Below are 25,185 nucleotides of genomic sequence, written 5' to 3'. Positions count from 1 at the left end.
AAAAACCAATGAATTGTTATTTTAAATAAGTGAGTTGTAGATTTTTTTTTTTTTTTTTTGAGACAGAGTCTCACTTTATTGCCCAGGCTAGAGTGAGTGCCGTGGCATCAGCCTAGCTCACAGCAACCTCAAACTCCTGGGCTCAAGTCATCTTCCTGCCTCAGCCTCCCAAGTAGCTGGGACTACAGACATGCGCCACCATGCCCGGCTAATTTTATATATATATATATATATAATATATAATATATATATATATATTCGTTGGCCAATTAATTTCTTTCTATTTATAGTAGAGACGGGGTCTCGCTAGTTGTAGCTTTAAACAGGTAAATCGTATCTCAATAAAATTGTTAAACAAACTGCAATCCTTGTTAAAAGGGCAAGCATACAGAGGATGTGCCTGACATCTTGGCAGTCACAAGTCAAGTAGGTGTTAGAAGCGTAAGCAGAATGTCTTCCAAATTAATTTAAATCAACTATAATATAAAAAGATTCCCCCCTTCACATCTCAGTCATCAATACTGACTGGTCTATGCACATTTGAGACTGGAAGCAGGGCTGGAGTTTTCTAATTGTGTCAGCATGTTTTACATCCCCCTCCAACAAGTGGCAGCTCCTTTGCACATTTGCAAAAATCTAACACAGGGCTTGGCATGAAAAAAGTGGTTTGATTCAACGAAAGGACTGAAGAAACACTCAGAAAAGGTCTTGCAACTGCAATTTTATTTTCTTTTGTGAAAATAAACAACTGGGAGTTTAAATTGCTCCAAAAATCATAAAAACAAAAAGAAATACACACAGAAGAAGCATGTGAGGTGATGGGGGAGGGGAGAGGGTCTTTAGAACTTTGGCAGATTGTGCTGGCACTGACCCAGGTGACAAGAGCCAGACCGTGGAGCCGGTCCTGTCTGCCACTCTGGGACTGTGAGGGGACGGTCTCCACCGGCAAGGAGGGGGAGGAACACAGACTTCTTCACTGGGGAAGTGGCAGGCACCTTGAGTCCCTTTAAATGTGGGCTTGAACCATTTCAGAGGACCACCTTCCCCACCGGAAGTTGGGGGCTGGTGGGTCTGGGTCCACTGCGGGAGGGGGATGCTGGTGGAAACAAATCAGGCCACGATGTCTTCTCACATGGTGACGGCCTTCCACTGGGCAGAGGACAAAAGGGTCAAAGGGGAAGGATCCATGGTCTTGAGCAGATGATGGAAACCTGGGCTGGGTAACGGGACGTGAGCAGGACTGGCCCAGTCCCTGGCAGAGTCCCTGGCTAGAAATCATAGCAGTGGCAAACATGCAGACTGAGTGGGGAAGCTGAGGCAGGTAGGGACAGAGAAGGAGAGGAGGCAGGAGGCAGAGAGAGAGAGAGGTATACAGAAAGGCATCTTCTGCCCAGGTCCATCCACCACAGCACATAAGGGACGAATAGCACACTACTTTTCAGTTCTTTCTTTTAGAGATTTTTTTTTGTTGTTTTGTTTTGTTTTTTAAAAAAGCCTTAAGATCAGCTACTGGTTACATCTACAAAATGTAAAGTGCTGTTGTTACCAGTCACTTTACAGAACAGTCCAGAGTGGTCAAATATTGACCAATAAAGTTTCCTTTTCTTTTTTCTTGTGAATCATTTCTACTCGTTGAGTCACGTGACAGCCTGCATAGGTCAGGGGCGGCTTAGTGGGCAGACTTGGTGACCAGGGAGAGAGGCTGGGCCTGCAGCACTGGCAGGGCCTGGTGGGCATGGAGCGTGGCTGGGAAGGACGGGGGAGAGGTCAGCAGAGCTGCAGGCATGGACCCGAGGGGGAGGGGCCGGGACAGGATGGGGGGCTGGCTGCCCATCTGGCCAGAGGAGGCGGCTGCAGCCTTAGCTGACAGGAAGGCAGCGGAGTGCAGAGCCAGCTGGGCCCGGGTCTCCGGCTTGGTGGTGAGGGAGAGGGGCTGGGCTTGCTCCGAGTGGGTGGCAGCAGGGGCAGCTGGGGAGGCCAAGGCTGCAGAGGGGGTGGCAGGGGAGTCCAGCATGCTGCCGTGGGAGGAGGCGGGGCTGTCACAGGGCTTCTCAGGGGGCAGGTACTGAACACATGGCTTCTTGCTCTTGGAGGCCAGAGCACCTAGGAGAAAAAAAATGCAAGAAAGGGTGAACAGCTGTAGCTTTGGGAGAGATAGAGGCTGAGGATCAGCCCTAGCTGTGCATATGGACTTTGGAAACATAGGGATGCTTAAGCAAGGACCTGAAATTACTTCTAAGGTTTCCAGGATGAGGAAACTGCATTCAAGAATACCCAGTGCATAGAGAAGGGGCAACGCCCAAACTGATGAAGACTTAGGGAAGCTCAGTCTTCCTTTCCTAAATCTCGCAACTTTTGGGATGAATCTCTATTCAATTTGCTTTAAAATCTTTGGCTTATGGTACAGAGATACTATATGCCTGCTGAGCAGCATACCATACAGTGGATTTTGCATATACATTTTTTCACTTACATGTATTCCTATGTAGATGACTCTCACGTTATGTAGATACAAGGGAAGAAGGAAGGAAATGGGAGATGGAGAGCTTTTTTTTTTTCTGAGACTGAATCTCGCTCTGTCATCCGGGCTAGAGTGCCTTGGCGTCAGCCTAGCTCACAACAACCTCAAACTCCTGAGTTCAAGCCATCTTCCTGCCTTAGCCTTCCGAGTAGCTGGGACTACAGGCATGCGCCACCATATATATATTTTTAGTTGTCTGATTAATTTCTTTCTATTTTTGGTAGAGACAGGGTCTTGCTCTTGCTCAGACTGGTCCCGAACTCCTGAGCTCAAATGATCTGCCTGCCTCGGTCTCCCAGAGTGCTAGGATTACAGGTGTGAGCCACCACGCCCGGCCCTGGAGAGCACTTTTGATGGTGCAAGCAGCTGTACACTTGTCCTGGAGTGAGCATGAGATGGGAGCATGACTCGCATACTTGTCACAATGTGGGCATCTCTTTGTGCTAGGTGTGATTTGGGTATAAAAAGATTTAGCACAGATTTTGGACACAAATTGGCCCCTAAACTTAAGCAAACCATTTCTTGTGGCGTTCAACCAAAAAAACACTGGAGGAAAACCTGACTCTACTGGATTCACTGCTAGCTGGTACGCCAGTCTCTCATGTGCTGCCCTCCTAAGGGAACTTCAAGGACAATTTCAACCACACTCCATTAACCCTCAAGTAGGATGCAACTCAACTGAATTGAAAAGCACCCAGGCTTTGAAGTGAGAATTTCCTGGGTTCAAATCCTGTTGCCACCACTTGACAAGCAGAGTGACTTGGAAAATGCCCTTACTTCTCTGAGTCTCTTAATTGGACACCTCTAAAAAGGATAATAACACCCACCTGAGTATGCTGAGGCTACTGAGAGGCAGAGCCCTGCAAATGACAGCTGTTAGAAGACAGCATGGACCCAGCAAGCTGCCTCGGCAGGAAAGACAGTGAAGAGGGCAGTGCCCCCCCCCCACCCCAACTCACCCTCTGCCTCTTGGACTTGCTGCTGGGACTGTGTCTGGGACAGCTGCTTTTCTCTCTTCCTCTTCTTTTTCTTACCCTGGGAAAGATGGCCAAAGGAACCGGTAAGCAGGGAGGGAATAATGCCAGCTCATCAGGGGGACCCCCAATCAGGGAGAAGACAGGACATTGTCCCCACTGCTCTTGGCCCCCTGGTGAGGGCAGTGGAGGGGAGTCGGACTGGAGGTGGTGGGGGCCTTCCTTCCCCTTCACACAGACGCTCTTCCCCTACAGGCCAGCTGTCCAGGCCTTCCCGGAAGGCTGCCTCCTGCTCCTGCCCTTCAGACTTGTTTTCTGTTTCTCTCCCTAGAATAGAACATCCTCCTGCCTCAGCCTCCTGAGTAGCTGGGACTACAGGCATGCACCACCATGCCTGGCTGATTTTTTTATTTTTATTTTTTTTGTAGACACAGTGTCTTGCTATGTTCTCCGGCTGATCTCCAACTCCTGGCCTCAAGTGATCCTTCCACCTTGGCCTCCCAAAGTGCTGGTGTTACAGGAGTGAGCCACCACGCCAGGGCTAAAACAGTGGTTCTTATTCTTTTTTGATGGGTCCCAGGTCGCTTTGAAAATCTGATGCAGCCATAGATTCTCTTACCAGAAAAAAAGCAAATAAGGACATATATTCAAAAATCTGCCTAGTTTCCGGGAGTTTATAGACAAGCTCCCCTGAGGCTCATACGCTGGTCTCTGGGCCCCGGGCTAGCACTGCACCCTGTGTTACAGAATCAAAAGCGGAGTCCAGTTAAAATGGTAATGATACAAATTTAAGCCTGTCCTTAGGATATCTTGTTGACCTCTTAAGAATTTAAAATGCCTTCCCTATTTCTAGAGAAATACGAGCTTCTCCCTGTCTTAAGAGCCCTCTATAAATGTAGTCACTTTCCTTCTCCCCATCCCCCCTGCAGAGGCTGCTCCTGGGGTCTGAGTGTCCCCCTGCCCAGGGAGAGCACTTACATAGTTGTCCCGCGCTGACCAGGTCGGGTAGAGCTGGGAGTGAAGCTGCCGCTCCTTCCGGGCCAGCTCATAGTACTTGGCCTGCTCTTCTCGAGAAAGGTTGTGCCACTGGGGGAGGGAGGGCCAGAGACGACAAGGGCGGTCAGTGCCGGGGCTGCTGGCTGACCCCCCGCGGCCTGGAGGGTAGTGGCGGGCCTTACCTTCCGCCCCAGGATTTGGTTAATGGCTGCGCTTTCCTTCAGGGTGCACTCAGCCACCACCTTGGCCCTCATCTCCTTCATGTATAACATGAAGGCATTCAGAGGCTTCTTCACGTGGGGTTTCTTTTCTTCCTCCTTTTTCACGGTGACTGGCGATTTCCTGGGAAGGCGCATGGCTGCAGGTTAGCAAGTGTCAGGAGGCATCCGACTCACCGGTCACTGCCTCTGGGGACGGCACCTGAGCTGCTGGGATGCCACTCGAGTGGCCCCATGGCTGCCTTGGCACTTAAGCATCTTCCGCAAGTAGTTCCCGCCCTGTGAGTGCTCTCCAAGCCACGTTCTTTGAAAATCTACCCACTGATGTCCCGACAAAGGGCAGAGGGTGGTGGGAGAGCTGAGATTAACTCTCCCCCAAGCTGGCAGGCGCTGGCCATGGGTGACGGGAAGTGGCATAGGGCTCTCGGAAGAAACAAGGGGCTCCTTGGCCGTGGAGCACTGACTGGCTTCCTGTCGTCTTCATGGCATGGTGGACAAGGCAGGACCCTGGTGCTCGGCTCAGCTCGAAAGAAAACACTTTGTCCTTTCTGGGCCTCACATTTTCAAGTGTAACGTGGGGGTGGGAGGTGGGGGGATGAGGGGAGCTAAAAGCTTTCTCAGGTTCTCTTTCAGTCTCTAAAATCCGGCTGTAAAACTCTCCTCAATAGGGGAAACAAGAGGCATGGTGTTCCTGAGAGGATGGGACCACAGCAAGTCGGAGGGAATGATTCCCAAGGGAGAGGACCTGGCCGAGGGAATGCCAGGCTGCCTGCCAGATGGGACCCGGAGAGAAACACAGACAGCATCTGCTGCTCAGAGACTGCCCCCCAAGACTGCCCCTCCCGCCCTGATCCGGGCTGCCTGTCACTTACGCGCTCACCGCAGGGCTCAGGCTGGGCGGTGCTGGTTCCTGCTTGACGATGGGTGAGACGATGGCGGGGTGGGGGATCCCTGAGGTGGGCAGACCAGGATGGGCGGGAGCCACCATGTGAGGGGAGAACCGACTGGAAACCAGGCTGCATACCAGGTGGAAACAGATGATGACAGAGGGACTCAGGCTGACTGCCTGTCACCCAGCAGAGGACATGGGTGGCTCCCTGCCTTGAGGGAAGAGGCATGTCAACACCTCTGCTGTGGCATAGTTTGAGGAACAGAAGGCCACTTATCATCTTCTAGAGAACCAAGTTTGGGAAACACCTAACAATCCCCCCTGACCCCTGCCAAGTACATGGGTACTTATATCTGGTGCTGGAAATAGGTAGGATGAAACACACAAAAGAAGTAGAGGGGCAGAGGCCAGGGTACACAGGGGGAAATAAGGGCTTATGCTGTGGGTGGCATGCCCTCTGTCACTGGTGGTCCCATTGTCAGGTAGAGCCAGTCCCTGAGACAGAAATCCTCTTTCACTGTCTCCTCTCCTCTCCTGACATCATTTCAGAAAAAATTTATTTCCTACCAGTCTCTGGCTTCAGTATGATATGCAGTAACATTCCCAATTTATGATTTTTTTTGCTTTACGACGGTACAAAAACAATATGCATTCAGTACATTCCTTGACTTAGACGGGGTTATGTCTGGGTAAACCCATTGTTAATCAAAAATTTTGTAAGGTGAAAAGTGACTTATGATATTTTCAACTTATACTGGGTTTACCGGGACATAACCCCATCTTGAGTCAAAGAGCATCTAGACTCAAAATGCGTCTATGCCACTAAGTCCACGGCAGGAGGGGAGGGTGCGAGGGCTTTGAAATTATTCTCTTAGAGAGTCGGGAAAAGAGTGATCCTACGGTTTCCATTCTGACCTGGGGGTCAGGCGCATGGGCCAGGGCAAGGCAACTTATCACAGAGAGGCGGGTGAAGGGGTGAGCCCAGGCCTTCTTGGTCACTGAAGAGAAAGGCTGTTTCACAGCCAGTCACAGCACGGCCACCAGCACACAAACATCCCCGGGACTCACCTGGACATGGAGGCGTTCATGGCGAGGGCAGGGTACGGGTGCCGGAAGCCACCAGGAGGGAGGGAGTACATGGGCTGTCCTTGCCTATGAGGGCCAGGAGCAAGGAAACCTGGTCAGCGCATGGGGAAAGTCAGGGCAGGGCAGGAGAAGGGTGGGAAGAAAGGGTGAGAAACAGGGGCAGGCAGGAAGGAAGCGTCGGGAGCGAGCCGCCCAGGGTGGTCTAGGTCCTGGGCGCTTCCTCTGAGGGGCTTCCTGGGAGGGCAGGCTGGGGACACAGAGGCAGAGTGCAGTGCAAGGGAGGAATGAGGGTGAGAGAGGCTGCAAGTTTCCTTACTGTGGGACGAGCCAGCCGAGGGGGTGGGGGATTTGTCCGACAGCTCCGGGAGAGAGTGGGTAATATGGTGACAGCTCAGATGGGTGAGGGGGCCGGGGGATTCCTGCTTCCAAAGAGACAGGTGTCAGACTGTTCCCTGGCCCCACCTTAGCACCTTAAAGAACATCATCTGGGAGCATCCCTCCCCCATGTCCTGTGTCCCTGGTACTCTGGAGCCTGGAAGACCCTTTCCTCTCATCACCCTTGCCCTCTGCCACCTCCCTGGCAGCTGCGACCAGTCACTCAAGGACATAATTCAGGGAGGGTCAGACTAACACATCTTCTTTGTAGCTACGCAGATGCCATCTCTGTTGGCAGGAGGAACTCCCAGCTGCCTGGCACACAGGAGGCTTGTACGAGAGGGAGCTGGGGCAGCCTCAGTCATCCATTAACTAACTTTCTAGAAAACCTGCCTAATTCATGGAGAAATAAACTTTGGGTTTCCATTCCACATCTGTCTTCCTTATTATCTGCAACCATTATTTCTCCAAAGAGGGACCCCAAAAATGCAGTGCCACCCACGGTGATTCTGTGGGCATGCCCTGAAGACCGTGGCTCCCTGGGACAGACAGGTCTGGTGGGCAAGTTAAAAAAAAAAAGCTAGCTCAGCCTCACTGCTGTATAGCTGTATTTATAAGTCTGGCTACACTGATGCCTTTATTTGAAAATGTTCGGTTTAGGGCAAAGGTCTTGTCTTATGGAAGCACAGCCTGCAGCTGAGCTAGACTCGGACAGAGCAGCCCCGCACGCTTACGGGAATTCCCTCCGGTCCTCGCCATGACCATGACCCTGACCCTGTGGTGTAGAGGGTGGGGCCTCTCCAGAGCTGGAGGCATGACTGGAACCCAGGTGTGCCTCACTCAAGGGCTGTCACGCCCCCCACCCCCCACAGGAAGGCCTGCCCACCCTGCAGGGGCGCTGCCCGAGTGGCAGACCACTCACCTGTCTTTGGATCGATCTCCGGGGAGAGGTGTGTGGGAGGGGAGCCGGGGGAGAAGTGGTCGTTGCTGTAGGTGATGAGGGGTGTCAACGGATGCATGTGATGTGGGTGCTGGACAACGGGAACTTTATTAGACTGTGAAAGAGAGAGAAAAGATGAGGCCCCGTTGCCAAGGAGATGGAGAGTGAAGTCAGCTGTTGTTTACTGAGTCGAGCATGTGCCAGGTATGTCCCATGCACCGGCCCATTCACTCCTCTGAGCGGCCGGGAGAGGCGGCGGCCATGTGCGCGTGTAGCAGGGGAGGCGGCAACGGAGAAGGGATCCGCGGCCTTCAGCACACCCCTCCCAGACAGCCCCCGCGTTCCCCTCCTGTACGCTGTGTGCTGGCAGGTGCCACGGGCTGCTGGGCAACAACCTGTGAATCTGAAAAGGTTCGACACACACTTTCCAGATAAAAATCGGAGAAATGGCAGCTCCCAGGTTCAAGTCTGAGAAGGGAACAGGGCAGTGGGAACAGGACTGTCTCCATCAGATCTCACGTGAGCAGTCACCATATTCTGGCTTCACAAGCACAACCCCAAAGCATGTAAAACTTCTCTCTGTAGCACTTCGCTCAGAGGTCATAATTATCACATTTTGATTAAGACACCACCAAATGTTAGGGGTACTGTTATTTCATATAGCCACTAAAAAGAAAAAAACATCGGCACGTCATGAATGCATCTTGATTTCAGAGATGTTAACATGGGAAAAACCTGCGCATCCCAGAATTGGTAAACTGAATTAACTTTTTAAATTGTTTTCACCTAATCTAACTTAATAAGGCCCTTTTTTTTCTTTTTAGAGACAGTCTCTCGCTCTGTCACACAGCTGGAGTGCTGTGGTGAGATCGTAGCACACTTCAGTCTTGAACTCGGGCTCAAGTGATCCTCCTGCCTCAGCCTCCAGAGTAGCTGGGACTACAGGTGTGTGCCACCACGCCCAGCTGACTTTTGTTTTTGAGAGATGGGGTCTCACTATGTTGCCCAGGCTGGTCTCAAACTCCTGGCCCCAAGTGATCCTCCTGCCTTGGCCTCCCAAAGTGCTGGGATTATAGGCATCTAGCCCATATGGCTCTGTATCATAAAAACAGCTACACTTAATTATTAAGCACTCACACTAAAAGGACAGCGCTAAGCATAATGTCTAGTCCTTATTATAATCTAGCAAAGAAGCTGTGATTATCCCCATTTTAGAGATGAGGAAACTGAGCTCAGAGAGATTAAGGGACTTAGCCTGGGACACAGCTGGCAAGTGGCAGAGCGGGGGTTCACATCAGCTCTTCATGGCTCTAACAACCGTGTTTTCTCTTGCACAATCTGCCTCCCCAAGAGCCTACTCAAACATATCTGTGAGAAAGGGCAGACATTATTTTTTTTGATAATAAGGTGAATGAGTTACAAGTGGAGAAAAGATTTGTTTAAAAAGAGATTTAAAAAGATGATTTGGAGGTGGCCCAAGGGCTGGAACGCCAAACAGCTATCTTCCCATGTGAACTTTTCATTTCATAGGTTCCACGAGCCCTCTTCCCTTTCATGTGGTTCTTTTTTTTTTTTTTAGACAGAGTCTCACTTTGTTGCCCAGGCTAGAGTGAGTGCCATGGCGTCAGCCTAGCTTACAGCAACCTCGATCTCCTGGGCTCAAGCGATACTGCTGCCTCAGCCTCTCGAGTAGCTGGGACTACAAGCATGCGCCACCATGCCCGGCTAATTTTTTCTATATATATTTTTAGTTGGTCAATTAATTTTCTATTTTTAGTAGAGACGAGGTCTCGCTCAGGCTGGTTTTGAACCCGACCTAGAGCAATCTGCCTGCCTCAGCCTCCCAGAGTGCTAGGATTACAGGTGTGAGCCACCATGTCCGGCCTTCATGTGGTTCTTGTTTGGTGCACATGATGTAAACCCCAATCCGAACATTTCCTAGAGTCCTTTGTGCCCACAATAGGCTAAGCAGAGAATTCAGACTGTTCATGACCACTGCCACTAGGTGGCGCGCACACAGGGCTGGGCCCTACTGGGCAAACCACACCTCACCTCCAATAGTGGGCTCGAAGTTGCATAATACATTTAAAAATATTCATCTTACTGTGTCCACCTGTTCACTTACTGATTTTTGGAGATATCTCCTTACACATGAAAATAAAACACAAGTATAGGACAAAAAGTATAAAACAATTACTTGAAGATCAGATTTTTAGGAACCCTATGCATCTAAATGATTTTAGTATTATAAATGGAATAGAATTATTAACAAAGTAAAAGTAAATGACAAAAGAATTACATAGAATGATTGTAATTTAAAAAAAGATACAAAAAATCTATGACAAAAATGACTAAACAGAAGCACATCAAAATGTTGGTAGTAGCTGTTTGAGTGGTAGTAGTGATTTTGTTTTTTATTTTTATTTGTTAATATTATTATTATTATTATTTTGAGACAAGGTCTCACTCTGTTGCCTGGGCTAGAATGCAGTGGAACCATTGTACTCACTCCAACCTCAAACTCTTGGGCTCAAGTGATCCTCCTGCTTCAGCCTCCCAAGTAGCTGGGACTATAGGCACACAGCACCATGCCCAGCTAATTTTTGTATTTTCTGTAGAGATGGCATCTTGCTCTTGCTCAGGCTGCTGGTCAAACTCCTGACCTCAAGCAATCCTTCTGCCCCAGCCTCCCAGAGTGCTAGGATTACAGGTGTGAGCCACCATGCCCAGCCTTATTTTTTATTTAAAAAAGAAATTTTTTTCTTGTCTAGTCAATGATTGTATTTTTATCATCTCCCTTTCTATATTATCTACTACTTAAAAAAATACTATGAATAAAAATTTTTCTAAGAAAGAAACACAACCTATATCATAAAGCATTTAGAAAACACGATAATACCATCCTAACCTAGTCATTATTATCCTTTTGGTACTTTCATCCAGACCTTCTGTGCATTGTTTTTAAATTTTCATTTGTTGACATCATTTATAGCCATCTTAAAACAGGAGATAGCATTATGAATCCTGACTGCCCATGTGCTGTGGAGTTTTGGCTCTACAGAAGCCGGCAAACCGCACTGAATGGGCGCAGAGTTAAGCACAAAGCAGGGAGATGTGAGTTGTATTTGGAAACCTACAGTCATCTAAATGTTCTGTGAGTTATTCAGTTCCCCAGTAGGTGGCATCATTGCCCAGCAAATGAACTGGGAGGGGACCATGGGAAGTAGATTTAGGGATTGAAACTGCTCTGAGGCTGACCAGGAGGAAGGCTCTCCGTGGAGGCTACGTCCCAGTAAAAGCTCTTTTCTCTCCACAGCTGCCTTTAAGGACAAGATGTACACGCCATAAACTCAGGCCAAGGATTAGGAATGCAAGGCACCTCTGCACACCGCTCAGCAGATAACCCAGCATAAACAATGTGCACAAGTGAAGGCACAGATGTGAGCTCGGCCAGGCAGCTAAATCCAGATCTACACAACGAAGAGCATCTTAGAGCCACCTGGGACCTTAAATCCTTCTGTCAACTCCTATAGACCTAACGCTTTTCTTTTTTTTTTATTATTTTTATTTTTATTTTTTTACGCTTTTCTAGTCTAGGTGTTTCTTGTCTATTTCAGTGGTTTCAAACCAAAGCTCTTCTTTAAACTCCTGGCTCCCTAGGAAGCCGTGTGTCCTCTCTCTCTCTCTCTCTTGAGGACTTGCTTTCGAGCTCAAAGTGAAGCCAACTCCATACAGTTCCTCCACAGACCCAGCATCCGCCCCTCCATGAGTCACCCCCTAAAAAGTTCTGCCTGGCCCCCCTCCAGCTGCCTCTCCTTATAACTTGTTTGAAGCCCTGACAAGACAGCGGACTCCTATTGTTCACTCACTATTGTCTTTTCTTCTTAACCTTAATCCAGAGAGCAGAAGTACATAGGCTTCTAGTGCAGATGGAGATGACCCTGAACTTTACCATCGCTCACAAAGGAGTCGTAGGCTCACTGACAGTCTGCCCACGTTTAAGAGACTCAGTACCTAATTTTATAGATTTAAAAACTCTGTCCTTTAAAAATTCAAAAAACTTTCCCACTTGTCAAGGCTGACCTAAAGAAATCACATTCAAATGTCTGTTTACTGATGGAGGCAACCTTCTCTTTGGGTGGCCAAAACTATGTCTTAAAGCAGGGTTGGGGGGCGGGGCGGGGGGGGGGGGAGGAAACTAGAATTGTACCTAAAACATCACCAATTCACAGCATTGCAAATCCCCATGGGAGGAAAATGAGATTTGAAATGGCCATGAGTGGACCTGGTCCTCTCAAGACAGGGGTCTGTCTCTGCTGAGATTGCTCAACTGCAAAACGAGGGGCTTGAAGGAAGATGTCCAAGGACTTTTGGGCTACAGCTGCAATATTCAATATTATTCTGATTCTTAAATTTGGAGATGATCAGCTGGGCCAGGGGGGAGTCTCTAAATTTTTTTGACCCAATTACTACAGAGTGTCAGTTTTGCCATGTTCTTTTCTTGCTTGTGCTCTTAGTAGTAAGTAGTATTTCAATCTAAGGTTTGTTGCAGGAATCTTTCCAAGCTACTCCTACATTTCCTTGAGGGTTACTTAGTTAAAACTAAGTAACCTGCTCAGGTACACTGAAGTATGCTGCAAACCCACAAACACGTGACGTCCCTGCTACTGATCACCCACAAGGAGGAGCTCCCAATTTTCCTCCAGCATACCTCACGTTCCACACGATGAAGATGAATTTCTTCCTGATGTTTGTAGATAAAACTTATCCATGATTTTTTCCTCTCTCCTCCACCTGTAACTCAATGGAGCATGCTGTGCCTGCTCTCGTTTTTGGAGCTCCTTGCTTGGATTCACTGCTCAAGCTTCTCTGACAGAGAACAAGGTTCTTCGCACACATCCCATTCCAGGTCTCAGAAAGCTGTTCCTTAAACACATTGCTGGGATGTCTCCTTTCTTTCCCTGTACACTGGCACGCCACTTACCTCAGTGTTCCCTTTGCCTAGCGAGAACCCACCGAGCACCGTAAGGAGCCACCCTGTTCCTCCAGTCTTCTCTGATTTTCCTCATATGCCACGGTTTCTGGCTGCCTCGCCATTTTCTGGCCACCTGTCTCTAAATTACCTTAAATTACATGCTCTTTCCCCACGTCTGTCTTAAAATTAGCAAACTATTCCAGAAGGAGCTGGCTAGTACAGAAAATAAGGTTGAAAGATGTACATACAGTAGAAGCAGGGGCAAATACGAACTTAATTGAAATTGGAAAAGACATAAGTCTGCCCCTGTACACCCTTTAACAAATGCTACTGCAAAGGCAAAATGTAAGCTCTGCTCATTCCGTCTATCCGATCAAAGAAAGGAAATCCAAACACGAACACGTCTCCCATACAAAATTTTCCTCTCCTGAGAGAAATAAAACTTAACCCTCATATTTACTGGTTCGATGTCTATGGGGACTCTCTATGGCAGGCACTGAGCCAGGGAGCCCAAGGGGTGGAGGATGACACCAAGGCAGAGGACCTGGGTCTCCCATGGCATCGGCGAGTTGCTGAACTACCTGGCCCTGCAGATGCCATGTGTCAACAACAACAAAAAAGGACACGTACTTGTGTTCCTATGTGCCAGGCTCTGGCTAGGTCTCGTCCCACACAGTAGAGCAGACGTCCTCAAACTACGGCCTTCCGGCCATATGCAGGTGTTTTTGCCCGTTTGTGTTTTTACTTCAAAATAAGATATGAGCAGTGTGCATAGGAATTTGTTCATAGTTTTTTTTAAACCATAGTCTGGCCCTCCAATGGTATGAGGGACAGTGAACTGGTCCCCTGTTTAAAAAGTTTGAGGACCCTTGCAGTAGAGAATCTTGTCTGTGTAGGCAAGAAACCCCATCCTCATGGTACTTATGTTTTAGCCGGGGAGACAGACCATAAACGAGGTAAACAAACAGAATATATATTGTATATAAATAAATAAACTATATAAAGATAAATAAAATAAAATGTATTAGATAGATAAAATACATCATAATAGTGTAATAAAGTATTAAAATGCTAAAGAGAAAAGCCAAGTCAGAGGCCAGGCACGGTGGCTCACGCCTGTAATCCTAGCTCTCTGGGAGGCCGAGGCAGGCAGATTGCTCCAGGTCAGGAGTTCGAAACCAGCCTGAGCAAGAGCGAGACCCCGTCTCTGCTATAAATAAAAAGAAATTAATTGGTCAACTAATATATATGGAGAAATTTAGCCGGGCATGGTGGCACATGCCTGTATTCCCAGCTACTGGGGAGGCTGAGGCAGGAGGATTGCTTGAGCCCAGGAGTTTGAGGTTGCTGTGAGTGAGGCTGACGCCATGGCACTCACTCTAGCCTGGGCAGCAAAGTGAGACTCTGTCTCAAAAAAAAAAAAACACCAAAAAAAACAAGTCAGAGAAAGCAGAAATGTAGAGGGGTGGATGGGTTAAACAGGATGTTACACAGGATGACCAGGGACGTCCTCAGTGAGAAAATAACTTATGAAGTCATTTTCAAAAAGCCCAAAGGAAGCAGCAAGATGCGTAGGTTTTGGGAAAGAGCATTTGGGCAGGAGATCACCAGTGCCGTGTGCCTGGAGCGTGTGGGGACACACAGAAGGCAGAGGACTAGAGCAGAGAGGGGAGAATGAGGAGAAGTGTCAACAGATACTTCTGTCCTCCTGATAGGAGGCAGGCAGTGTGCTGCCGGCTATGAAAGATGTGAAGATAAATCAAGAGTCTCTGCAGGGCAGCAGGAGAGAGAAAATGCTCAGGGAATTGGAATGTGCCTTCAGGACCTTCTCCTAAGCTGTGATACGTTTTTGAGGTCTTTGCAAATTGGACACAGCATAGGATTCTTCAGATAAACCTTTCCCTACCCAAACCCTCCCTTTCCCACTGTGAGCTGGCATTAACATAGCAAAAGAGAACCCTAAGGTTACCTTTATTTTTGTTCCTTTGGCGTGAACTAGCCTTTCCCCACCTCTGCATGGGTGCTTGAAATAAACTGTTTCTAAACCTTGCAATTCAAATTCTGGATGTGTCTAGGTGTGCATCAATTTTCATTTAGTTTTATAGAATTCAGGGGCTCATTTGATGCATAAATTCAAGTTATTTTTAAAGCCCAGTTTAACTTTTATTGTCTTTTCTCATTTTCATTTATTATTTAAAAAAATTTTTTTTAAATTTCAAAATATTAAGGGGGTACAAATGTTTTTGATACATGGCCTGAATCAGGCATTTTCATTTCTTTTGATCTCTTCTTTAGGAATAGTATTTGTAGATGGTTTTTTACTGTCTCTTCTCTGTATCTATCACCAGTTTTCTCCTCAGTGTTATCAATGGCACAAATTACACTTGCTGGCAATGTCAACTCTGATCTATCTGAAGATTAATGAGCTGGGAGATATGAGTAAGAATTTCAAAGAAGCTCAACAGCAGAAACTAAGGGAAGGAATGATGGAAGTGGAAAATCGTCCCTGCCTGCTAAAAAACTACTAGGTGAAAATTTGACGAGAAACAGGAAATCTGCATGGCTTCAAAACCTCCCCCTACAAAGCACGTATTCATCCCAAAGGGAAAAGTAGTGACTTTACAGTGAAAAATATTTGGCAGACACCACCAAAACTGGGCAATTGAAGCTAACAGCACCAGAATTGAGACAAATGGGCACGGTGGGCCTGTCTTCTGAGATGAGGCACACCACATTAGTGGCGTTCTTGCCAAAAATGCACAACCTGAATCTAATCGTTAGGAAACACCGGACAAACCCAAACCGAGGGGCATTTTACAAAATGGCTGGCCCGTACTTCTCAAAAAATGTGAAAGTCAAGACAAAGAAAGGCTAAGGAACACTGCTAGATTAGAAGAGGCTAAAGAGGCACAACAGCTACATGCAATGTGTGATGGTGGGCTGAACTTTGGGCAGGAAAACAGACATGGCTATCACCGACATTATGGCGACACAGGCCAAACGTTGAATTTATACTGCGGGTTAGATAATAATATGAAATGTAATGTGACTTTCTTGATTTTAGTAACTGTGCTGTGGTTATTTAAGAGAATGCCTCTGTTCTTAGGAAATACAACTAAAGTATTTAGGGGTAAAGGGTCACAATGGTTCCAAGTTACTCTCAAACTTTTCAGAAAATGATGGCTGGGGGAGGGAGAGGGAGAGAAAGGCAGAGAAGGAGAGAGGGGGAGAGAGAGAGAGAGAAGCATAGAGTACAAGGGCAAAATTTGACAATCTGGACAAAGCGTATGTGGGAGTTCCTTGTCTTAATCTTGCAGCTTTTCTGGAAGTTTACAATTATACCCAGATAGGCTGGGCACGGTGGCTCACGCCTATAATCCTAACACTCTGGGAGGCCGAGGTGGGCAGATTGCTCAAGGTCAGGAGTTCGAAACCAGCCTGAGCAAGAGCGAGACCCAATCTCTATTATAAATAGAAAGAAATTAATTGGACAACTAAATATATATATATAGAAAAAATTAGCCAGGCATGGTGGCACATGCCTGTAATCCCAGGTATTTGGGAGGCTGAGGCAGGAGGATCACTTGAGCCCAGGAGTTGGAGGTTGCTGTGAGCTAGGCTGATGCCACGGCACTCTAGCCGGGGCAACAAAGTGAGACTCTGTCTCAAAAAAAAAAAAAAAAAAAAAAATTATACCTGAATAAAAAGCTAATACTGTGCATTAAAAATTAAAATCACTATTGGAGGTAGTACAGAGCAGCATCATGCTATGCTATGAGTTTTGGAGTTCCCTGGGTCTACACTGGTATACTGGTGAGAGATGGAGAAGCTGTGTACCATTTTAAAAGGGAAATTCCAGCAAATGTTTTTATTTGAGAACTGGTATGCTAAGCAACATCAGGCTTCTCAGCTGAAAGTGGGAGCAGAGACACATGTTCTTTAGAAGGAGGGCATCCAGGCACTGGCTTGGCAATTAGTAATTTGACATGAAGCTCTCCAGCTTCTGCACATGGTCCAATTTGCAGTGCTGAAACAAGGTGTTTACTATTATTAGTGTAGGCGACGCCCCATGCCAGTGGTTCTCCAGGTCCAGTCCCCAGCCCAGCAGCATCAGCATCACCTGGGAACTTGTCAGAATGCACATTCTCAGGCCCCACCCTTCCACAACCTACTGACTCAAACTCTGGGAGTGGAGTCCAGTCATCTGTGTTTTAATAAGCCCTCTTAGTGATTCTGATGCCTGCCAGAGCTTGAGAACCACTTTTCTAGAAGTGGTTCTCACTATGGCTGCAAAGGTGGACTCACCTGCAGAACTTTTAAAACTCCCAATGCTCAGGCCACACCTAAATTCCCTCAGAAACTCTAGGGGAGGGATTCAGCAACCTTTGTTTTAACAAGCCCCCCAGATGACTCTGGTGCCTGCTCCAGAAAGAGAACCATCAACATAATGATGAGTAAGATTCAGCCTATATCAAAACAGTCTTGGCAGGGTTCTTGTAATACCGAGAAGATGATAACCAAGAGAAATTCCATCTTGATCCTGCTAAAGATGCTAAAATATGAACGCAAGTAATTGGACAATGAGATTATTAAGACCTGCGACAATAACTTACCCCTGTTTAGAGTAAGTTTGGCGAAGAATTCTAAATGCTAAACAAAACCAATAGACTGAGATGTAACCACGTCTGTTAGGTTTTTAAAAAATTTATTTATAATTTTTAATTAATTTATTTATAATTTTTTCTTTCTTCCCTTGCCCCATTAGTATTTCACTTGCTCTTATGACTTGCTTTGGCTGATGGAATACTAGCAGACCTGAAATAAAGTGAGAGGAAGCTTTAAATATGCTTCCCTTGTGTGTCTGCCATATGCCACACAAAGGACATGCCCAGGACAGTGACTGGTCCTGGGGTGAGATACATGTGGAGAAGACCTGAACTCTCCCTTAACCTAAAAGAGCCACTTCAGCTGACCCAGAGATCTATAAGTGGAAAAAAAGAAAAGTTTGTTAACGAAAGCCACCGAATTGTTGGTTACACAGCATTATCAAAGCAATAGCTGACTTAACACACAAGGTCTACAAAAATACTCTTTGAGAAATACAGAGAAGTATAAAGACTGACATCTTACCCCAAATTTGCCACCCAGGATTTATTACCATTTTTGTAGTTTTTTGTTTTGTTCTTTTTTCTTTAATAAACATCATAGAAAGCTAAATCTTCTTAAAACACTTCACTAGTCCTATGTTCCTCCCCACTTCTCAAGGGCAGCTACCATTTAAATTTTCCCATTCTTCTTTTAAATATATATGCTTTACAGACATTTAAAGTGAAATAAAATTAGAAAGACTGACAATACCAAATGTTGGCAAGCATGTGGAACAACTGGAACTTTTATGCATTGCTGGTAGGAAAGTAAAATGGTACAACCACTTTGGAAACACTTGGCAGTTTGAAAACAGTTTATAAAGCAATCCCAGGCTGGGTGCAGTGGCTCACTCCTGTAATCCCAGCTACTCAGCTTGGGCAACAAAGGCAGACCCTGTTTCTTAAAAAAAAAAAAAAAAATCCTTCTCTTAGGTATTTACCCAGAGATACAGAAACATATTTTCAAAGAAAAACCCGTATGTGAATATACTTATGTAATTACATTAGATTTTATATATTTATTCATAATCACCAAATCTGAAAACAACCCAAGGGTCCTTCAACTGGTGAATAGATAAACAAATAGATAAATATATCCATATAATGGATATATTAGCAACAGAAAGGAACAAGCTATTAATACATTTAACACCATGGATGAATCCCAGATGTATCTTGGTAAATGAAAGCCAGACTCAAAGGTTAGATACCTCATGATTCATTTATATAACACTCTAGAAAAAGCAAAACCATAGGAACAAAACAGGTCAGTGGTTGTCTAGTGTTGGTGGTGTGGAGGAGCTGACTACAAAGGGGCATGGGAAATTTTAGCGGGAGAAATGTGGAACTTGTTATGGGCTAAATTGTGTACTCCTCTAAATTTGTATGTTGAAGGCCTAATCCCGAGAACCTTAGAATATGACTATATTTGGAGACAGAGCCTTTAAGAGGTGATTAAAATAGGATGAGCCTCAATCCAAACTGACTGGTGTCCCGAGGAAATGTAGGAATGCATTGGTATTTTGTTATGCGAGCCCTAGCAAACTAATACAGATTTCTCATTATCAGGAAGTGATTCTCATATCACTTCCCAATAATGATATGTTAAGTACTTGCTACTGTTACAAATACCTAAAAATGTGTAAGTTGCTTTGGAACTGGATAATGGTTTGAGGTTGGAAGAGTTTTGAGATGCATGTTAGAAAAAGCATAGATTGTCTTAAAAAGATTGCTGGCAGAAATATAGACATTAAAGGTGTTTCTGGTGAGGCTTCAGATGGAAATAAGGAACATGTTATTAGACTCTAGTGGAAAGATGATTCTTGTTATTAAGTGGCAAAGAACTTACCTGAATCATAATTCTAGTGGTTTTGTTAAAGGTAGAACTTGTGAGTGATGAATTTGGATATTTAGCGGAGATTTCTAAGCAAAGTGCTAAAGGTTCAGCTTGGTTTCCCCCTACTGCTTATAGTAAAACATAAGAGGATAGAGAGAAATTGAAGAAGAAATTATTAAGCAAGAAGGAATCAGAATTTGAAGACTTGGAAAATTCTCAGCCTATCCATATTATTAAAAAACGAGAAAGGGTGTTCTGGAGAGAATGCCAAGGATGTAGCTGGGCAGTCATGTGATACAGAGATGATAGGTATGACTCGTAGGTGCAATCAACCACCTTAGCAGAAACACTGCACTCTTGGACTGAAGAGGACAAAGATGGGACAAAATGAAGGAAAGCTGTCAGACTTCTGGATTCTGTAGGATGGACTATCTAGTTGCAAACATATGTTATCTTTCAAGAAAAGGGAAGAATGACCCCCAAGGTGATTCAGAAGGTCAGTCTGCTGCCCAGGGCCTCAGCGACGGGTCTGCTGTCCTGGTGGGCTGAAAGGACAGAGAATGGAGCCCAAAGGGGTTATTGCTGAGCCCTAAAATCTAAAGAGGAACTCTGTCAGCAGACTGCCTTTAGACTCAGACTGCAACTCGCCCCTGCCAGTGTCTAGCCTGCCAGCCCAGCCTGCAGATTTGTACTAACATCTCCACAACTGTGTGAGGCAATTCCTTACAATTATTTTTTTCTCTCTACACATATACAGAAACATATCCTGTTGGTTCTGTTTCTCTGGAGAACCCTGCCTAACAGAACTGTTCAATATCTTTTTTTTTTTTTTTGAGACAGAGTCTCACTCTGTTGCCTGGGCTAGAGTGTCATGGCGTCAGCCTAGCTCACAGCAACCTCAAACCCCTGGGCTCAAGCAATTCTCCTGCCTCAGCCTCCCGAGTAGCTGGGACTACAGGTGTGTGCCACCATGCCTGGCTAATGTTTTCTATATATTTTTAGTTGGCCAACTAATTTCTATTTTTAGTAGAGATAGGGTCTCGCTCTTGCTTAGGCTGGTTTCGAACTTTTGACCTTGAGCGATCCTCCTGCCTCGGCCTCCCAGACTGCTAGGATTACAGGTGTGAGCCACCGTGCCTGGCCCTGTTCAATATCTTGTCTGCAGTGAACACATGACTAATGAGTTTGTCAAAACTCACAGAACTATACACTTGGGTGAGTTTTACTATGTGAAAAGTATACCTTAAAAATGAGGGGGAAAGTATAAATGTACACAAATATATGCATAAGGATATCAACTTTAGCTGGAAACCATCTATGTCCATCAGTTTAAAAAATGTTTAGGCCGGGCGTGGTGGCTCACGCCTGTAATCCTAGCACTTTGGGAGGCCGAGGTGGGCGGATTGCTCAAGGTCAGGAGTTCGAAACCAGCCTGAGCAAGACCCCGTCTCTACCAAAAATAGAAATAAATTAATTGACCAACTAAAAAAATATATATACAAAAAATTAGCCGGGCATGGTGGCGCATGCCTGTAGTCCCAGCTACTAGGGAGGCTGAGGCAGTAGGATAGCTGAGCTCCGGAGACTGAGGTTGCTGTGAGCTAGGCTGACGCCACGGCACTCACTCTAGCCTGGGCAACAAAATGAGACTCTGTCTCAAAAAAAAAAAAAAAAAAAAATGTTTAAGAGGTGGCAAAGTTTCAAAATTGGTCGATGTTGTTTCTGCCTTTGCACTATCTTCATCTACATTTGTTCTGAACACCTTCCTCTACCCTGACCTCCTGATACCCTATGTCCTCCTCCCTCTCTGGATTCTGGATGCTCAACTTGACAGCTAAAATTTATGTTTAAAAAAAATCCTGAAAATCTGGCCACTTTCCCAAAAAATGGGATTAAGTCATTCTAAACTTTTTGGGAAATTGCAACCATTTCTAAATGATGTAGAGTATTTGTCTCCTGGCCTTTGGCCCCATTTGCCTGTTATCCAGCAGAACTTATCAGGCATCTGCCCGGACAGGAAGCACTTTAGTCATCATATAGAAAGCAAGTTACAGATACACATGTACACATGTGTACACACAAACACCCACACATGAGTCTGAAATACTATATTAAAAAATGTTTGCAGGTTGTGGGATTGTAGGTCTTTTTCTGTCCCTTCTAGCATTTTTCCAAGTGTTCTACCACAGTTTATGCATTACTTTTATGGTTTCAAAACAAATTTTTTTTAACTAAAAAAAAAAAAGTTCTGAAAAGAAGGATTGGATCTGGGGTAAAGAAAGGTATAGAAGGGGTGTATCAACCTTTTACAAGACCATTTATTCTTTCATTCATTCAACAAATGCTCCTTGAGCATTATGACAGGTGCTGGGTAAACAAATGTGAACAGAGCAGATGTGGTTCCTGTCTTGGTGTTGGTTTGCACATATTTGTTCTGCGTGGCTGGGCACAGTGCTCCTGGGAGAGGCTGGGGGGAAGCTGGGCTGGGCACATGGGGCCACACAGTAAGGGTCTGCAAGCAATGAGATTACGGTGATCGGATCTTACAAATAGGTACTTATAAAATATTATTATTAGTCTTTAGAGCTGTTTAGAAGAGGCAAAATCCAAATTATTAAATACCTAACTCCACCCCACACCCTGGCCCAGTTATGACTTGTTTATACACACTTCCCTGATAGACAGCTTCTGCATGACTCCCTAAATCTCTGCAAGTATGCAGGCAGTTTCCTTCATTTACTTTACTCCCAGGGCAAACCTCATCTTAAAGTATTTCACTCCTGATTCTAAATGAATTGCATAATCTCGAGTGTTCTAATTTCTCTAAAACAAAAGCTAGTGCCCAAGCCTCTGTGATTACTTTCCTCAAACCTTCAGGTCCTGCTTATACCACTAAAGAGAAACCCACACCTAGTAAACTGGGGTGTCTTTATCTCCTTCCACTTTTTCTCTGATTTGCAATTACCACAATGATTCTCAACTCTGGCTGCCCCTTAGAATCTCCTGGGGAGCTTAAAAAACTAAGATACCAGCCCCACCCCAGCCCAATTAAATCCTATCCTTGGGGGATTAGATGCTAAATTCTATAGGCTCATTATCTCTATTACCTTTGCAATCTGTCCATTTGTTCTGGCACCTAATGCAGGCTCTCATTACCTCTTAGTTTTGCTAATTAAACAGTATTTTCATTGTTCTTTCCCTCTAATTTAATAACAGTGGAGGCAGCGGTAGCAGTGGTGGTGGTAGTGATGGTGGTAGTAAGCAAATAGTTATTGAGGGCTTACTTTGTGGTAGGCACAATTCTAAACTCATTTCAATACACTGGCCCATTTTCACACAACAACTCTATGAAGTCAGTCTCTTCTAATCCCCATTTTAATAGGTGAGGAAACCAAGGCAAAGAGAGATGAGGTAATTTGCCTGGAGCTGCACAGATAGAAGGAGGTGGAGCTGGGATTCAAACCAAGTATATTATACAGCCTCCAGCATGTGAGTCCTCCTCCCCAGGTAACTCAAATTTTGCTCCTACACAGGCACCCCTCAGAAGTTGGCATGAGATGCTTTGACTCTGAAATGGAAAATGGTGGTCTTCTTCCAATCTGTCGAATTCCCAATTATTGTTAAGGTGTTCTCCTATAAAATTTCTGCAAGCTTTTGAGGCCTGGTATATGGCTTTGGCATATTGGAGTACAGATTATGATAATATATAATTTACTAGAAAATTATCCATTTTGCCATCTGTGATGTAATGAGGTAATTTACATTCATGGAGCAACAATCCATGTTTTCTTAGACAAAATAAAGGACCCTTGCCCTACTGCAACACTGAATTATTATTTTCAGAGCACACATCTGCGATGACTGGATGTTTGTCTGGCAGTTAGAACCAGGGGTGTAGAACCTTCTTGAGAGTTTAGGGATCTCATATATTTTTCTGTCACTTACGCTGAGATAATAAGTGGTGTCAAATAGTTGATTTATTTGAGGAAAAGAGTCTAGAAAGAAAATGGAAGCTTAGAAAGGACAACAAACGGATACTGTGTATTAATACAGTATCTTGGAGCCAAGGAAAAGAGGATTACAGGAGGCTGAAGGTAGTAAATACTGTCAGCTGTGCTGAGAAAAAGCAGGAGAACGACTGGAGCTAGTTATGAGACAGCAGTTGGAGAGCTGGGCCGGGCTGCAACAGACAGGCAGAATAAGCGACGTAGTGATGTCTCTGTGAGAAGTTACCAGGTACGCATTAGAAGGAAAACAGGGTAATGCTCACAGATGGAAGGCTGAATACAGAGCTTGGCTTTTACTTTTTGAAGATGGGTTGCTCTGAACAACAGGGAAGATGTGAAACTCACAGCACACCTGATAGTTTTTAAAGGGAAATCCCTTCTTCCACAAGCAGGTGGAGATAATATGCAGGGAGATAATACAGGGACAAAAGAGAGGACAGAGGGCCCAGCCACCCCAGGGTCTGCTGGAGGGGGCCGGGGTAAGAAAGAGATTTGAAACTGTTAAAGAGAGACAGCTGTGCTGGGGGGTTGGGGTGGGACAAGCTAGGTTTGTGGCAGGGTGGATGTGGGTCAGGCGTCCTCCTCCACCTGGGCTGACTCACACCACTAGAGGGCACCTGCACCCTGTGCTCGGCCATCCCAGGTGGGACTCTGGGAGCCAGGGCCACCACCCTGGCTTATTCCTGAGTGCCTTGGTGCCTAGCCACAGAACCTGGCCCCAGGGCTTTACACAACCTAGGCAGCCTGCCCTGGGTGGCTGGCCCTGCCACTCACTGTTCCCTACACTGTCATCTGTGCCCGCCTCCCTGTGGAGGGCTGCGGGAATCGCCTGAGAGCTACACACGACATCCCGTTGTAAACCATCAAGAGCTCGGCCACCATGCAAGCCAGTCCTGTGATCACAGGCTCACCACGCCATTCTTTACCGATTCTTCTATGCATGTGCTCTTTTTCTTCAACTAGACTCCAAGCTTTTAATGAACAAGGATCATCAGTATTTCATACAAATGAAATATTTGTATGTCTGGGATTTGCTTTAAACCTCCATGTGGTTGGAGGAGGAGTATGGATAAAACGAACACAGGGGTTCATTACAAAATTCTCTCTATTTTTACGTATCTATTAAACTTTCCAAAATAAAGCTTTAATAAACATAATGTATCCCCAATGCCTCATACCTAGTATAGGGCAACAGTGAAGCCCTAGCCTGCTTGTCTGTAAAACGGACTGGTCGGCCGGGCACAGTAGCTCAGGCCTGTAATCCTAGCACTCTGGGAGGCCGAGGTGGGCGGATTGCTCCAGGTCAGGAGTTCAAGACCAGCCTGAGCAAGAGTGAGACCCCATCTCTACTATAAATAGAAAGAAATTAATTGGTCAACTAATATATATAAAAAAAATCAGCCAGGCATGGTGGTGCATGCCTGTAGTTCCAGCCACTCAGGAGCTTGAGGCAGTAGGGTCCCTTGAGCCCAGGAGCTTGAGGTTGCTGTGAGCTAGGCTGACTCCACGGCACTCATTCTAGCCTGGGCAACAAAGAGAGACTCTGTCTCAAAACAAACATAAAAAACGGACAAGCCATCCCATGCACAGGTCCTTCTCACATCCCTTGTGACTCAGGGAGTCACTGTACAGTGGGTGAACACCAGCTAGCTTGCGGGGTAGGTGGGTCATAAGGCAAGCTTTGAACCAAGCTCCTAAGAAAAGTCCAGGAAAGTGGAACG

General features: G+C 45.9%; 1 protein-coding gene and 1 long non-coding RNA gene across 2 annotated transcripts in view; one reads left to right on the top strand and one right to left on the bottom strand.

The window, feature by feature from the left end:
* Positions 1-705: 705 nt before the first annotated feature.
* The window catches only part of TCF7L1 (transcription factor 7 like 1), a 156,103-nt gene continuing 131,623 nt past the window's right edge, over positions 706-25,185 (bottom strand). Inside the window, exons 5-12 of the mRNA XM_012774266.2 lie at positions 7,982-8,114; positions 7,001-7,103; positions 6,667-6,750; positions 5,582-5,725; positions 4,674-4,833; positions 4,474-4,581; positions 3,481-3,556; positions 706-2,103 (exon numbers count right to left, since the gene is read on the bottom strand). Coding sequence (XP_012629720.2) covers positions 1,670-2,103; positions 3,481-3,556; positions 4,474-4,581; positions 4,674-4,833; positions 5,582-5,725; positions 6,667-6,750; positions 7,001-7,103; positions 7,982-8,114 — 1,242 coding nt within the window. The 3' untranslated portion in view covers positions 706-1,669. The remainder of the gene's footprint in view (positions 2,104-3,480; positions 3,557-4,473; positions 4,582-4,673; positions 4,834-5,581; positions 5,726-6,666; positions 6,751-7,000; positions 7,104-7,981; positions 8,115-25,185) is intronic.
* On the top strand, positions 2,045-5,587 carry LOC142870052 (uncharacterized). The gene is made up of 3 exons (XR_012918586.1): positions 2,045-3,581; positions 3,924-4,017; positions 5,378-5,587. It is a non-coding gene; the product is annotated as an uncharacterized LOC142870052 (long non-coding RNA).

This window comes from Microcebus murinus, chromosome 3 (genome assembly GCF_040939455.1).
Source record: "Microcebus murinus isolate Inina chromosome 3, M.murinus_Inina_mat1.0, whole genome shotgun sequence".
Taxonomy (NCBI): domain Eukaryota; kingdom Metazoa; phylum Chordata; class Mammalia; order Primates; family Cheirogaleidae; genus Microcebus; species Microcebus murinus.
Note: the sequence above shows the minus strand (reverse complement) of the source record. Positions and strands in the feature narration are given on the sequence as shown.